This window comes from Varanus komodoensis, unplaced genomic scaffold, assembly GCF_004798865.1.
Source record: "Varanus komodoensis strain SLA01 unplaced genomic scaffold, ASM479886v1 scaffold52, whole genome shotgun sequence".
Classification (NCBI taxonomy): domain Eukaryota; kingdom Metazoa; phylum Chordata; class Lepidosauria; order Squamata; family Varanidae; genus Varanus; species Varanus komodoensis.
The window spans coordinates 3235416-3248770 of record NW_025336114.1 but is presented as its reverse complement, the minus strand read 5'-3'; the positions used below and the strand labels follow the sequence as shown (position 1 = coordinate 3248770).

At 41.6% G+C, this 13355-nt stretch overlaps 1 protein-coding gene across 9 annotated transcripts in view; it reads left to right on the top strand.

Moving 5' to 3' along the window:
• Positions 1–13355, top strand: part of CHD6 (chromodomain helicase DNA binding protein 6) — a 145810-nt gene that overhangs the window by 77214 nt on the left and 55241 nt on the right. For 8 of the 9 annotated variants that reach the window (XM_044447491.1, XM_044447496.1, XM_044447493.1 and 5 more), the window contains 5 exons: positions 3700–3847; positions 4824–4973; positions 5964–6029; positions 12184–12242; positions 12707–12824. In XM_044447491.1, coding sequence (XP_044303426.1) covers positions 3700–3847; positions 4824–4973; positions 5964–6029; positions 12184–12242; positions 12707–12824 — 541 coding nt within the window. The remainder of the gene's footprint in view (positions 1–3699; positions 3848–4823; positions 4974–5963; positions 6030–12183; positions 12243–12706; positions 12825–13355) is intronic. The other variant, XM_044447498.1, reaches the window with a different exon arrangement.

Below are 13355 nucleotides of genomic sequence, written 5' to 3'. Positions count from 1 at the left end.
CCTGACATTTGCAGTGGAACATACTCTAAACTTGGTCTTTTCAGCTGGATATGAGGATGGTGTTCTGGGTGTGGGGGACTTCTGCATGGCCCCTTTGTCATAGTCAGATCACCACCTGCTGAGATGATGGCTTTTCCCTTCTGCAAGGGTGGGAGATCTATTAAGACATTCTGCTTCAGAGGCTAATAGATTTGAATAGCTTCCAGAAGGCTTTGGGGGATTTTCTGACTGACATGACTGGCACACCTTCCAAAGCCCTGATTGTGCTATGGAATGCATATCCAGGCAGTTGGCTTGATTGATCCTAAGCACCCTCCCTGTTGTAAAGCTCATATAGCTCCATGGTATGTTCTAGAACTGAGAAACAACTTAGGAAATGGCTTCAAAGCAGATAGAGGAAAACTCCCAGTGAATGCAACAGAAACCTGTTATGTGACTACAAACAGTGAGGGTGGCAAAGAAACAATACCTTATTACCTCAATTCAAACTACCCTTTGCTATCCAGTGGAGCTTTTTAAGGGTGTCTGAGGCTTATTACATTCTGGGCCTTGGGACATATTGGAATCATTGCAGGTCCACTATAATTTACTCCTTGGCACTTCCAGGAAAAAAATATCTTTTATCCTTTGGGACTTGGACTCCAGAGTTAAAACAGCTGAATCTGTGGAGATGTCCAGAACTCAGCCTGGTCCGGTTTTATTGGATGAGTTTCAGTGAGTACAGGTTGAGAATGTGGGCAATCTGCTTGGACAGGTTGGTACATCAACCTCTGTACTGGATCCTTGCCCCTTCTGGCTTATAAAAACCAGCAGGGAAGGAATTACTGGCTGGGCCATGGAGGTGACTAATGTCTCTTTGCGAGAGGAAGTGGTCTCATGTTGCCTTAAAGAGGCAGTGGTGAGACCACTTTTGAAGAAATCCTCTCTTGACCTAGAAGATAATTTTAGGCTCATAGTGAATATTCCTTTTCTAGGCAAGTTTCTTGAGAGAATGGTTGCTAATCAACTACAGGCACTCTTGGATGAGACTGAATATTTTGATCCATTTCAGTCAGGTTCCAGGCCTGGTTTTGGCATGGAAACAACCTTTAGTGCCCTATATGATGACTGATGCCAGGAGAGAGACAAGGAGTGTGACCTTGTTGGTACTGCTGGACCTCTCAGTGGCTTTCAGTCCCATTGGTCATGAGATGACTGTCTGAGTTGCGAGTGACAGGCGCTGCATTGCAGTGGTTCTGCTCCTACTTGGGGGGCTGTCTGCAGAAGGTGGTTCTTGAAGAATATTGTTCAGCCCTGTGTAATTTCCAGCATGGAGTTCCTCTGGAATCTGTCTATCTCCCATGTTATTTAACATCCACATGAAAACACTTAGTGGGGTCATCTGGCATTCTGGATGACACGCAGCTCTATTTCTCTGAGGATGTGCTCAACTGGTGTCTGGCTGCAACAGTGAAGTGGGTGAAGGTTAACAAACTGAGGTTCAATCTAGACAAGACTGAGATGGTATTGGTGGGTGGTTCATCTGACCAGATGAAGGGTATTCTTCCTGTTCAAGATGATATTGTACTCCTCCTGAAGGAGCAGGTTCATAGCTCGAGGGTGCTGCTTCATCCATCTTTGCCTCTTGAGGCTCAGGTGACTTCAGTGGCTTGGAGTGGTTTCTACCAGCTTCTGCACATGGCCTAGCTGCGCCCCCATCTGGACAGGGATAATTTAGCTCAGTAATCTATCCTAACAAATAACCATAATAATTAAAGGCACAATCCTATGCTTCTTTAGAAAGAAAAACGTTGTAGAAAAAGTTTTTTCCTGCTTAAACATGCATAGTATTGTACCCCAAGTCTGTTGCAGGAAAAATTGGCTTTGATAACTTAAAGGCACGAGTCTCCCCAAAAGAAGCAAGTGCTGTATTTGCCAAAATGTGTTTAAAAGAGGCACAAGCTATATTAATACACTCCAGTGAAACTGAAGTAGACCATCCCTTATTAAAGAGACATTGCAGTATCCAGTAGATACACAATAAACATTTTTGTTAAATAAGGCACAGTCTAAGATCCATAGATGTGACAGGTGGATGCCAAAGCCTTCTTCATATTGGCTTTTGCTTAGTTTTTATCTTTGTATCCAGTTTTGCTCTTTCTTATTTTGGAAACAATAAGGGCTTTTTTGTAGGAACTTTGGCTTTTGATGGTGTGTTATTTCAAAAAGATTGCTTTCAAAAAGGAAATAATGAGTAAACACTAATATTTGTGAAGAGAAGAAGCTGTAATTTTCCTTAATTATGACTCTGAAGTAGATGTCAATAATAATAATAATATTTTCTTACTGGTATTATTATTTATATAGCACCATGTAAACCATGTGCTCTTTCCTCAATAAGCTTATAATTTAAAATTCAGCACAGAAGACACATCAGAGAAAAGGAATTGTTCCCAAAATTGTTTTATATGACTGCATTAGAACTGCATGAATTATTTTGGGTTCTCTACAAAGAAAGGAAGGACAGAACCCACATGCTAAATATTAGCTGTCTTTATCTTTAAGATTTTTTATTAATTATACATAAACAGTACAGTTAGTACAATAGTAATGAACATAATTAATACAATAATAACAGTGCTACCTCTACCCGGACCAACAAATTAAGCCACATAATGTAAGACCATTTATTTATTTAGGTTGCTCCACTCCCACTTCTCTTCTAGTACTGCATTGACTCTGGTGATAGTTCACACCACTTTCCTTTTATTAAGACATAATCAATAAATGATCTTCAAATATTTTCAAAATCATTTTCACTTATCAGACCTTTTTTCCATTTAATATCTCAAGTTAACTTACCATTAATAGCTATATTCCAAACTTCTTTATGCCAGTTATATATTTGATAAATCACCTTTTATTTTCCAATTCCTTGCTATTTTTAACCTTACTGCTGTTAATAAATTTGTCATCAATTCTTTAATATTTTGTCCAACTTGTTCTCTAAATAATGATAATAATGTTAGTCCAAGGTCTGCTTCAATGTTTAAATTCAGTATTTTACTAATTTCTTTGAAACCACTTCCCAAAACTCATTTATATATTTACACTCCCACCAGCTGTGGAAATATGTACCCACTTCCTCCAACATACATTGAAATATTCATTATTCATATAATTTGGCAGTCTTTATCAGAGCCTATGTTGGGATGGATGTCCTAGATGAAAGTCAGTTTCTGTAGCCAAATTCTAGACAAATGTTCATGGTTGCAAAGAGGAAATCAATACACCACATCTGCCTTTGTCTGAACATATCCAGAAATAATAGTCTGATAATAATCATATTCCTCCCAAAAGCATGTTGACTGGAATTGGAAGTGTGAGTGCCTAAAAGTGCTGCTAAGCTTACACAGAGTTTTACCTATTTTATCTTCTGACTGCAGCCCTTTGGATTGCATTGACTTTTGCTTGCTGTCTGTGGAGGAGAGTAACTTTTTGACTTTTAGCCATGGCCTTTTAGGAAGGACACAAGACTATGGTCCAAGAAAGCCTACAAAATAAATGGCTTGTGCTTGACTCCTTGGATCTTTGAGTACAAGAGAAAGTGTGCTAATGGTAGCAAAAGGGGAGGCATTCATTCAGGGTAACCAACCATGCTGTTTTTTCTAGCAATGTGCTCACTGATACTCTTTTGATGCTACCCATTTGTGCCTCCAGCACGGAGCAAGGACCAACTCCTGTTGAAAAGAAGAAAAAAGGGAAGAGGAAAAATGACACTCCAGTGGACAGTCTAGACCTGGATCAAAGCCTTCTCTCACTTTCTGGGCAGAGCCCTGAGGAGTCTGCAGAATCAGCTGACAGCCAGGTATGCGTGGACCTTTCACCTTTACAGGAATGGGGAGATCTCTGTTGAAGAAAACTGACAGCTACTGTCATTATGTATCTGTGTGTGATTTCCTAACTCTGCTGCCAGCTGATGTTCCATTAGTGCCTGTTGCTTTTAGGTGGTGTCTTCTTTTATAATGAACTCTGTATGTTGATCACCCCCAAGAATGCACCTGCATGGCAGCTGATGCACAAAACCAGTAGTGTGGGAAGCTCCCAGACACTGAACATTCAATTTCAAGAGACTCTTTTCCACATTACATGACCTCTTGTAATACGGAGGAGAGTATTTGCATCTTGAAGGGAATGGTGGGTTGCTGAGATACAACTCTGAGAAAAATAAAGGTGGGTAAAAGAGATTCTAGGAAAGGGCAGTCTGTCCTGTGTGTAAACCTGTTCAAACAATTTCAGTCAGGCAAATTTTAGGTAGGCATATTCCTCGCTTCCCTTCCTGTTCCCCTCATTCCAGCACAGCTTGTGTGGACCATAGAGTTGGTGAAGAATGCTAAGAGCAGATGGTGATAGAATCACAATGAGACCTGCTGAGGAAAGGAAAGAACCGGAATAGAGAGAAAATTAGATTCACTTAGCCCCTACAGTCATATTTATCACCTATCTTGTAACTTGCTTTATGTTGGTCAGCTGTCTGGGGCCTTCTGTATGCATAGGTATGTAGCAAAGAGCCAGTTCTCCTGTCTTACATGAAGAACCAATGGTGCTAACTTTAGCACTGGATTTATCTTTGGTGTGTAGTGCTCAAAATTATGAGCAGCTGAAGTGTTTACCTGTACTACAGGTAAATATTGCTTGGATTAGTGCCCTAGTTGTGCAAGGGGTGGGCCATTATTTGCCAAGTGCTGAGTGTTCTTAATACTAGCTGGGTAAATGTTGAATCTCGGTTGAGGCATCTTGTGAGTATCTCTCCTCCCTTATCTGAGCTTGCGTTTGATATGCAGAAGCGCCGTTCTGGACGCCAAGTGAAGCGCAGGAAGTACAATGAGGACCTGGATTTCAAAGTGGTGGATGATGATGGTGAAACAATAGCTGTACTAGGAGCTGGCCGGGCTTCTGCACTCTCTGCATCTACCTTGGCCTGGCAGGCAGAGGTATGGTTGGAGGAGGAGAGAATGCAATAGCAGCATGACACATATAGAGGTGTGGTTTAATATTTACAAAAACATTGAAAGAAGAGTTGAATCTTCAATTGCACTATGGAAAAATCCATGGGGTTTTGTTAGGTGAACTGTCACAAATGAGTAAGCTTCTCCAGTTGTGGTTCTCAGGCAAGTATTTCTTGGATGTGGTGATTTAGTATAACAATGCAGTGATGATTTTTTTCTGTAATTTTTAAGCTGTTCTGAGTGTGTGGAGGGGGAAGCCAAGGAACTGACTTCTCCTCTGTGTTTCTGAGTGCAATCTAATGCATGTGTACCTAGATTTGAATTCAATGGGACTTATCCCTAAATAAACATGTATAGAATTGCAGCCTTCACTTCCCAAGTACAAATGTAACCTGACTTGACTTCTTAATATTCCTTTTTCTAGAATTTTATATTATACATTAAAATTTTGCAGAAACTAGCCATTAGAGCATATTATCTAATATAAGCAGTGTAACTGATTGCTGAAAACCTCAATTTTAATTGTAGTAACATAGAACATTTCTAGCTTCTGTTCTTAAACTCACTGTTTGCAGTGGTGGCCTTAAATGCTGGAGAGGCTTCATGTATTACTGTGTTTACATGTGAACAAAACAAGATATTAAAATAGGCAAAACAAATTTTTAAACATATATGTTGTGCAGGGATAATTCTCCAGGGAGCCTGCTTGAACTGTGGCCACCTTTGTACCTGTGATCTGAGAAGAGTATTTTGTCTGACGCATTGGCAGTCCTGTGTTCTTTTTTCCCAAGGTTCAGTAATGGTGCAGGGCAGAATTATTCTAAGGACTTGCTGGTCTTTTATTCCAGGAAAGGGAGTAAGTTCAGTATGAGAGTTTGAGAGAGTGGTTTTCCCTCTTTTAATGTGAGCATCTTCGAGGTACCAGGTGGTGCCATTATGTCAGGAAAGCTAAACTTCCTATCTCGGGATCCACAGGAGCCCCCCGAGGATGATGCCAACATCATTGAGAGAATCCTTGCCTCCAGGATGGTCCAAAAGGAGGTGAGTTTCTCTAATTTTGGAACCCCAACCAGCCTCTTCCTAGCCTGCAACACATATAATGAGAGAAAGGCTTACCGTAATGGGTAGAGTAAGGCTGTGGCAATAATTGTAGGGTAATTTGGTGGGGGTACCACTTTTTCTTGTCTTTGGGTGTAATGGCTGCATCATTTCTATGTTCTGCATACCACCTAGCATAGTACTGGCCCTAAATAAATGTTCAGAACTATTAGTCTCAGCAGATAGTTGAGGGGGAGAGAGGCCATATGTGAGGAAGAAAAGTATTCAACCAGAGCAATAAATCGCTTTTCATAGAATGATTATACGGTGTGGAGGAAGAGCAGTGCCTTGCAGGCAACATATTCTGTGTTTCATAAAACAGTGGGGTAGACCCCAGTAGTTGCATATATAATGTGGAGGGGGAGAAGATGGTATTTGTATAAGTATTCTTTCTATGGGATACACAATTTTATTTATTTATTTATCTTTAAAGAAAAGAGTTCAAAAGCGAGTTATACTTGAATGTAAGAGTGTAAGAAAAGCCCTGCTGGATCAGGCCAGCCCAGCACTCTGATCACATCACTCTGTTCAAACCAGCTGCCCACAGGATCCCTCAAGCAGGATGGGTACAAAACTCTTGCCTCCCCAAGCTCCTCAGCAACTGGTGTATGCTGGAATGCCTCCTCTGGTAACAGAGGTGGCGCATAGCCAGCAAGGCTAGTGGCCACGAATAGCCTCCTCCACCATGAATTTGTCTAATCCCCTTTTAAAGCCACCCAAATTGGTAGCCACCACTACTTTCCATGGCAGTGAATTCCATAGTTTAACTATGTATTGTGTGAAGAGGTATTTCCTTTTATCTGTCTTCCTACTAGTCAGCTTCATGGGATTACCACAGGTTCCAGTGCTATAGGAGAGGGAGAAAAAATATCTCTCATCTTTGTCCACACAATGCTTAATTTTAAATGCCTCTATCATGTTTTCACTTACTCAACTTTTTTTCTAAGCTGTACAGCCCTAGTTGTTGTAGCTGCTTGATGCTGCTGCAGCCCCTTGCTCATTTTTGTTGCCCTTCTCTACTTTTTCCAACACATTAGTGACCTTTTTCAGGTAAGGAGGTCAGAATATACACAATATTCTAAGTGAAGCTGCATTAAAAATTTGTTTATTGCAGTGGAATGTAATCTTGGCAGTTCTATTCTCTGTTCTGTTCCTAATTATGCCTAACATGGAGCTTGTCCTTTCCATAGCAGCTGTGCACTGGACTGACTTTTTCATTGAGCTGTTAATGTGCCTGCTCCGGTATCTCTTTCTTGATCAGTCGCTGCTAGTTCAGATCATGTATTTGACCTATACTTGAAGTTGGGATTTTTTTGCCCCAATATGCTTCACTTTACACCTGCTTTTGTTGAACTGCGTGGGCTGTTTTGAGCTTGGAGAGATCCCTTTGGAGTTCCTCACAATCCCTTTTGATTTTAAACACCATAAATAGTTTTGTGTCATCAGCAAGTTTGGCCATCTCACTTCTTACTTCTAATTCCAGATAATTTATGAATAGGTTGAAAGACATTAGTCTGTGGGACCCCGCTGAGTACAACCTTCTATTGGGAGAAATGGCCACTTATTATAATTCTTCTGTTCTTTAAGTAGTTACAGTATATCAGAGAAGTGAGTACACCCCTCACATTTTGTAAATATTTTATTATATCTTTTCATGTGACAACCCTGAAGAAATGACACTTTGCTACAATGGAAAGTAGTGAGTATACAGCTTGTATAACAGTGTAAATTTGCTGTCTCCTCAAAATAACACACAGCCATCAATGTCTAAACCGCTGGCAACAAAAGTGAGTACACCCCTAAGTGAAACTGTCCAAATTGGGCATTATCAGTCACTTTCTCTCCCCAGTGTCATGTGACTCGTTAGTGTTACAAGGTCTCTGGTGTGAATGGGGAGCAGGTGTGTTAAATTTAGTGTTATCGCTCTCACTCTCTCATACTGGTCACTGAAAGTTCAACGTGGCACCTCATGGCAAAGAACTCTCTGAGGATCTGAAAAAAAGAATTGTTGCTCTACATAAAGATGGCCTAGGCTAAAAGAGGATTGCCAAGACCCTGAAACTGAGCTGCAGCAGGGTGGCCAAGACCATACAGTGGTTTAACAGGACAGGTTCCCCTCAGAACAGGCCTCGCCATGGTCATCCGAAGAAGTTGAGTGCATGTGCTCAGCGTCATATCCAGAGGTTGGCTTTGGGAAATAGATGTATGAGTGCTGCTAGCATTGCTGCAGAGGTTGAAGGGGTGGTGGGTCAGCCTGTCAGTGCTCAGACCATACGCCACACACTGCATCAAATTGGTCCGCAGGGATGTCGTCCCAGAAGGAAGCCTCTTCTAAAGATGATGCACAAGAAAGCCCGCAACAGTTTGAGGATTAGTGGAACCATGTCCTGTGGTCTGATGAGACCAAGATAAACTTACTTGGTTCAGATGGTGTCAAGTGTGTGTGGTGACAACCAGGTGAGGAGTACAAAGACAAGTGTGTCTTGCCTACAGTCAAGCATGGTGGTGGGAGTGTCATGGTCTGGGGCTGCATGAGTGCTGCCAGCACTGGGGATCTACAGTTCATTGAGGGAACCATGAATGCCAACATGTACTGTGACATTCTGAAGCAGAACATAATCCCCTCCCTTTGGAGACTGGACCGCGGGGCAGTATTCCAACATGAGAATGACCCCAAACACACCTCCAAGACGACCACTGCCTTGCTAAAGAAGCTGAGGGTAAAGGTGATGGACTGGCCAAGCATGTCTCTAGACCTAAACCCTATCAAGCATCTGTGGAGCATCCTGAAATGGAAGGTGGAGGAGCACAAGGTCTCTAACATTCACCAGCTCCGTGATGTCATCATGGAGGAGTGGAAGAGGACTCCAGTGGCAACCTGTGAAGCTCTGGTGAACTCCATGCCCAAGAGGGTTAAGGCAGTGCTAGAAAATAATGGTGGCCACACAAAATATTGACACTTTGGGCCCAATTTGGACAGTTTCACTTAGGGGTGTACTCACCTTTGTTGCCAGCAGTTTAGACATTGATGGCTGTGTGTTGAGTTATTTTGAGGGGACAACAAATTTACACTGTTATACAAGCTGTATACTCACTACTTTCCATTGTAGCAAAGTGTCATTTCTTCAGGGTTGTCACATGAAAAGATATAATAAAATATTTACAAAATGTGAGGGGTGTACTCACTGCTGTGATATACTTTATCTATAAGAGGACCCCTCCCCCTTTTATTCCATGACTGCTAAGTTTTCTGAGGAATCTTTGGTGCAAGCGTTTGTCAAAAATCTTTTGGAAGTCCAAGTAAACAGTGTTTGCCAAATTGTCCTATCCACCTGCTTATTGACAAGTTAAAGAACTTCAATAGGTTAGTGAGACAGAATTTCTTTTTCAACATGGTCTATCCCTCTGCATTATCTTTAATAATGTTTTCAAGCAATTTATCTAGAACAGACATTAAGCTAACTGACTCTTTTTAACAATTGTGTTACATTGGCCATTCTCCAGTACTTGAGTACAATGGCTGACTTTAGGGACTTACTAAATATTTTGGTAAGAAAGCCAGCAATTTCATAATTAAATTCTTTAACAACTCTAGGATGGACACCATCTGGGCCTGGTGATTTATTGACTTTCAGTTTGTAAATAAGGTCAAGAATTTAATCTTTTGTCACTACTGTCTACTTTAATTCCTCCAGCTCCCTTCTAGAATATATAAGCCCAGGAACTGGTATCTATTCCACATCCTTTGTTGTGAAGACCAAGGTGGGGGGGAAAGGCTCTCTCCAGTCTCATCCTTATCCCTTTTTAGTGTGCCTCTAATTTCACCATTCAATGGTCTAACTGCTTCTTCAGCTGGTTTCTTTCTTCTGATATATTTAAAGAATTCTGTATTGTTGGTCTTGATTATGTTAGTGATTTGTTCCCCAAACTGTTTCTTTGCTTCTCTTACCGTCTGCTCACATCTGTTTTGTACAAGCTTGTGGTTCCTTTTGTTTTTGTTTTTAATCTGGACAAGACTTCCATTTCTTGAAGGAAGTGTTCTTTTTCTAAAGCTCTACTTGTTAACCACACTGGTGACTTCTTGGATTGCTACCTTTCCTCACTTGTGCCATGCAGATTATCTGTGCTTCTATGATAGAATTTTGAGTAATTTCAAGTGCTTTGAAGGGATTTAATCTTTGCTCTTCCCTTCAGCTTCTTTTAACATTTCCTTCAGTTTTGAGGTGTTTCCTTCAGGGATGATTTTAAAAGCTGCTCTGCCAGAAGTTCAGTACCAGCAGTTTGGTTCCATTCTGGTTCAGGTGGAAACTGTGCCTCCTGAACAGGCCCAGCTTGTCTCAAAATGTTCTCCAGTGCCTGACAAATCTGAAACCCTCTTCTCCGCCATTTGATCCATGCATTGAAACTCCTCAGCTGTACCTGTGTAGTTGGCCTTGTACATGGAACTGGTAGTATTTCAGAGAAAACCACTTTGGAGGTCCTGGATTTGCCTTTACTGAACTTTGGCTGGCTTTACCAGCTACAAAAGATTTAGTTGTCAGGATTCTCCTTCCCTTCTTTACTCTTTCCATCTTAAACCTTGGAGCTACAGGTGTGGCAGAAAACAGTCATGGTGATGAAAGGCAGGAGATTCATGACAAAGTATTTCTTCACACAGCAAACAGGATTCACTACCACAAGGTGAAGTGATGTCCACCAATTTGCGGAGTTTTATAAGGCAGTCCGAAAGCATGCAAATGCAAGTAGATAAAAAGGTACCACTTTGGTGAGAAGTTAACAGCATTCGGTGTTGAGTCATGCCAGCCACATGACCACGGAGACTGTCTGAGGACAAACGGGGGCTCCTTTGGCTAGGAAACGGAGATGAGCACCGCTCCCTAGAGTCAGACATGACTGGACTTAATGTCAAGAGGAAACCTTTACCGTTATAAGGCAATTAGACAACTTCTTGGAGCTATTCGACTATATATTATTAATATTAGAGGTGCTATGCCTCTCAACACCAGTTACTAGAATAACAAGTTACAAGATATTCTTGTGCTCATATCCAGTTCATGGGCATTTGACAGGCTTTTGTTGGTCACTGTACAAAGACAATGCTGGACTAGATAGGTCTTTGGCCTGATTCAGCATGCTTCTTCTTAGGTCCTTAAGCCTGCCTTCGCTAGCAGTTCAAAGCTGGAGTACCTGAGGGGCACTCCAAGCTCAGACACTGAGGTAAGTTGCTGTGCCTCTATTTCTCTCCTTTCAGCTTGGACCTTGGTTGGTTTGCCTCTGTGCCCATTGGATACCTGGAGCTTGGGCAACCTGCTGTGTGCAAGTGGAAGCCTTCAGGTGGGAGCTGATGGGAAGGCAGAGGCATATCAGCATGATCTCCCTCTATACCTGACAGGTGCTCCAAGCTCCGGATGCCCTAAGGGCAAAGAGGGAAGTCCACACTGTTCTACCTTTTGCCTCCAAGCTAAAACAGGGAGATGGAGGCATGTTGACTCACCTCTGTCTGTTGCTCCAGGTTCAGGCATATCATGTCCATCAGAATTTGGCTTCTCTCCTATTATGGTGAGAGAGACTATTGAACTCTGTATTTCTTTGCTGTACTCATTTATTATCTTGAAACCGATTACCAACTCACAGAGCTTAACTCATCAACTTTAAAATTTCAGACTGGAGTTTTTAAACTGACATAGATTTGGCAAGGGGATGATACAGTTTCTTCCTTTGTCCATAGCCTGCATTGTATAGCCTAGTAAATAGTCGGGGTCACTGGAAGATAGGCAGTCTCCCCATAAAGTACATGGAAGAAATTCTGCATTGCCTTTTCTTACTCTCTAGGAGTACTGAAAGACTTGGGAATTTCTATATACCAATTGTGTATGGGAATACAATCTGCTGTCTTCTCATCACAGGATCCTTACTTAACCCCCTCTGCTTTTCTTTCATTGTTCTATTTTGTCCTTGCAGTGTACTTAAGAAATCTGTAATATCCTGTTAATTTAGATTAGGGCTCAGGTGGGATCATACTGGCTGTGCAATGCAGTCCTAGCCTGGTTCCTGTCTTGTACAAATGATATTTACTGAACACTTGTTGTGGTTCCAGAGTTATCCTGGAGGAGCAACTTACGAACTGGAGGAGTTCTACGTAAAATACCGTAACTTGTACGTATAGCATGAGTTTTTCTCCTAAGTCCAGTGTATTGCTGTTTTGTGTTGGCTGCCCAGAACACATGGATAATTCCATCCATCCATCCTTATTGCCTTCTCTTTTTGAGGGCAACTGCCAACTCCTTGTACCTGTTCAGTTTCTGTCTTCATATTCCCTGTTTGAAGAATTGTTTGTCCTGTGATCTTTGTCATTCCTCTGCTATTCTGTTAAGAGTGGGAAGCCTGATGCCAGTAATTTGCTCTTCAAACCTACAGTTTGCCCTGAACATTCCCTCAGCCTGTGGTTAATCTCTGTTAGAAGTGGAAACTGGCTACCGCCTACAAGTAGTGTCCCCATCCCACTGGGAGGAATCTTTATCCTTCCTCCACTGATGATGTGTTAGATTTGCTTTCCCTTATTATTTGCAAGCACAATTCATTCCTGAATGTCCTTAATGATGTTCTCTACCAATTCACAGCTCTTACTTGCACTGTAAATGGGCTACAATGGAGGAGCTGGAGAAAGACCCACGAATTTCCCAGAAGATTAAACGGTTCCGAAATAAACAAGCCCAGATGAAGCACATTTTCACAGAGGTGAGCAGTGAACTTGCCAGGCTAATCTGACACCTTTTGCTCAGAATGCTTCACTTTGTCAAGGTTTCAGGAGCTGGGGAAATGTTTAGCAATGTGCATGCATGTAGGGAGCACCACTGCTGTCTTTTGAAGCCGAAATATGACTGGCTGGCACAGAGCAGTGGGAGCTTCTAGGAATGGCTGGTGTTTCTCAAGATTGGAATGGCCAGCATCTCATGATAACTATCTTTTACTTACATGCTTGCATACATACATACACAAGTATATTTTATACTTGCATTTATTAGTTTTATTAGTATAATAATCTTATTCTCAAATTCAGTATGGATTTATCTTTCTCCTGCCAGGCTTGTTACCTGTAGCTTTTTCTATGCATCCCTGGTGGGCATAAATCAGGACAATATGAAATTGAAATTGCTTTCTAACTGTAGCTATAAATCCTTGGAGCATTCAGCCCTTTGTTCATACAGGTTTTTGGCACAAATATGAAATGCTTCTGATGGAAAGTGTCACATCGTTCCCTATTGTCTA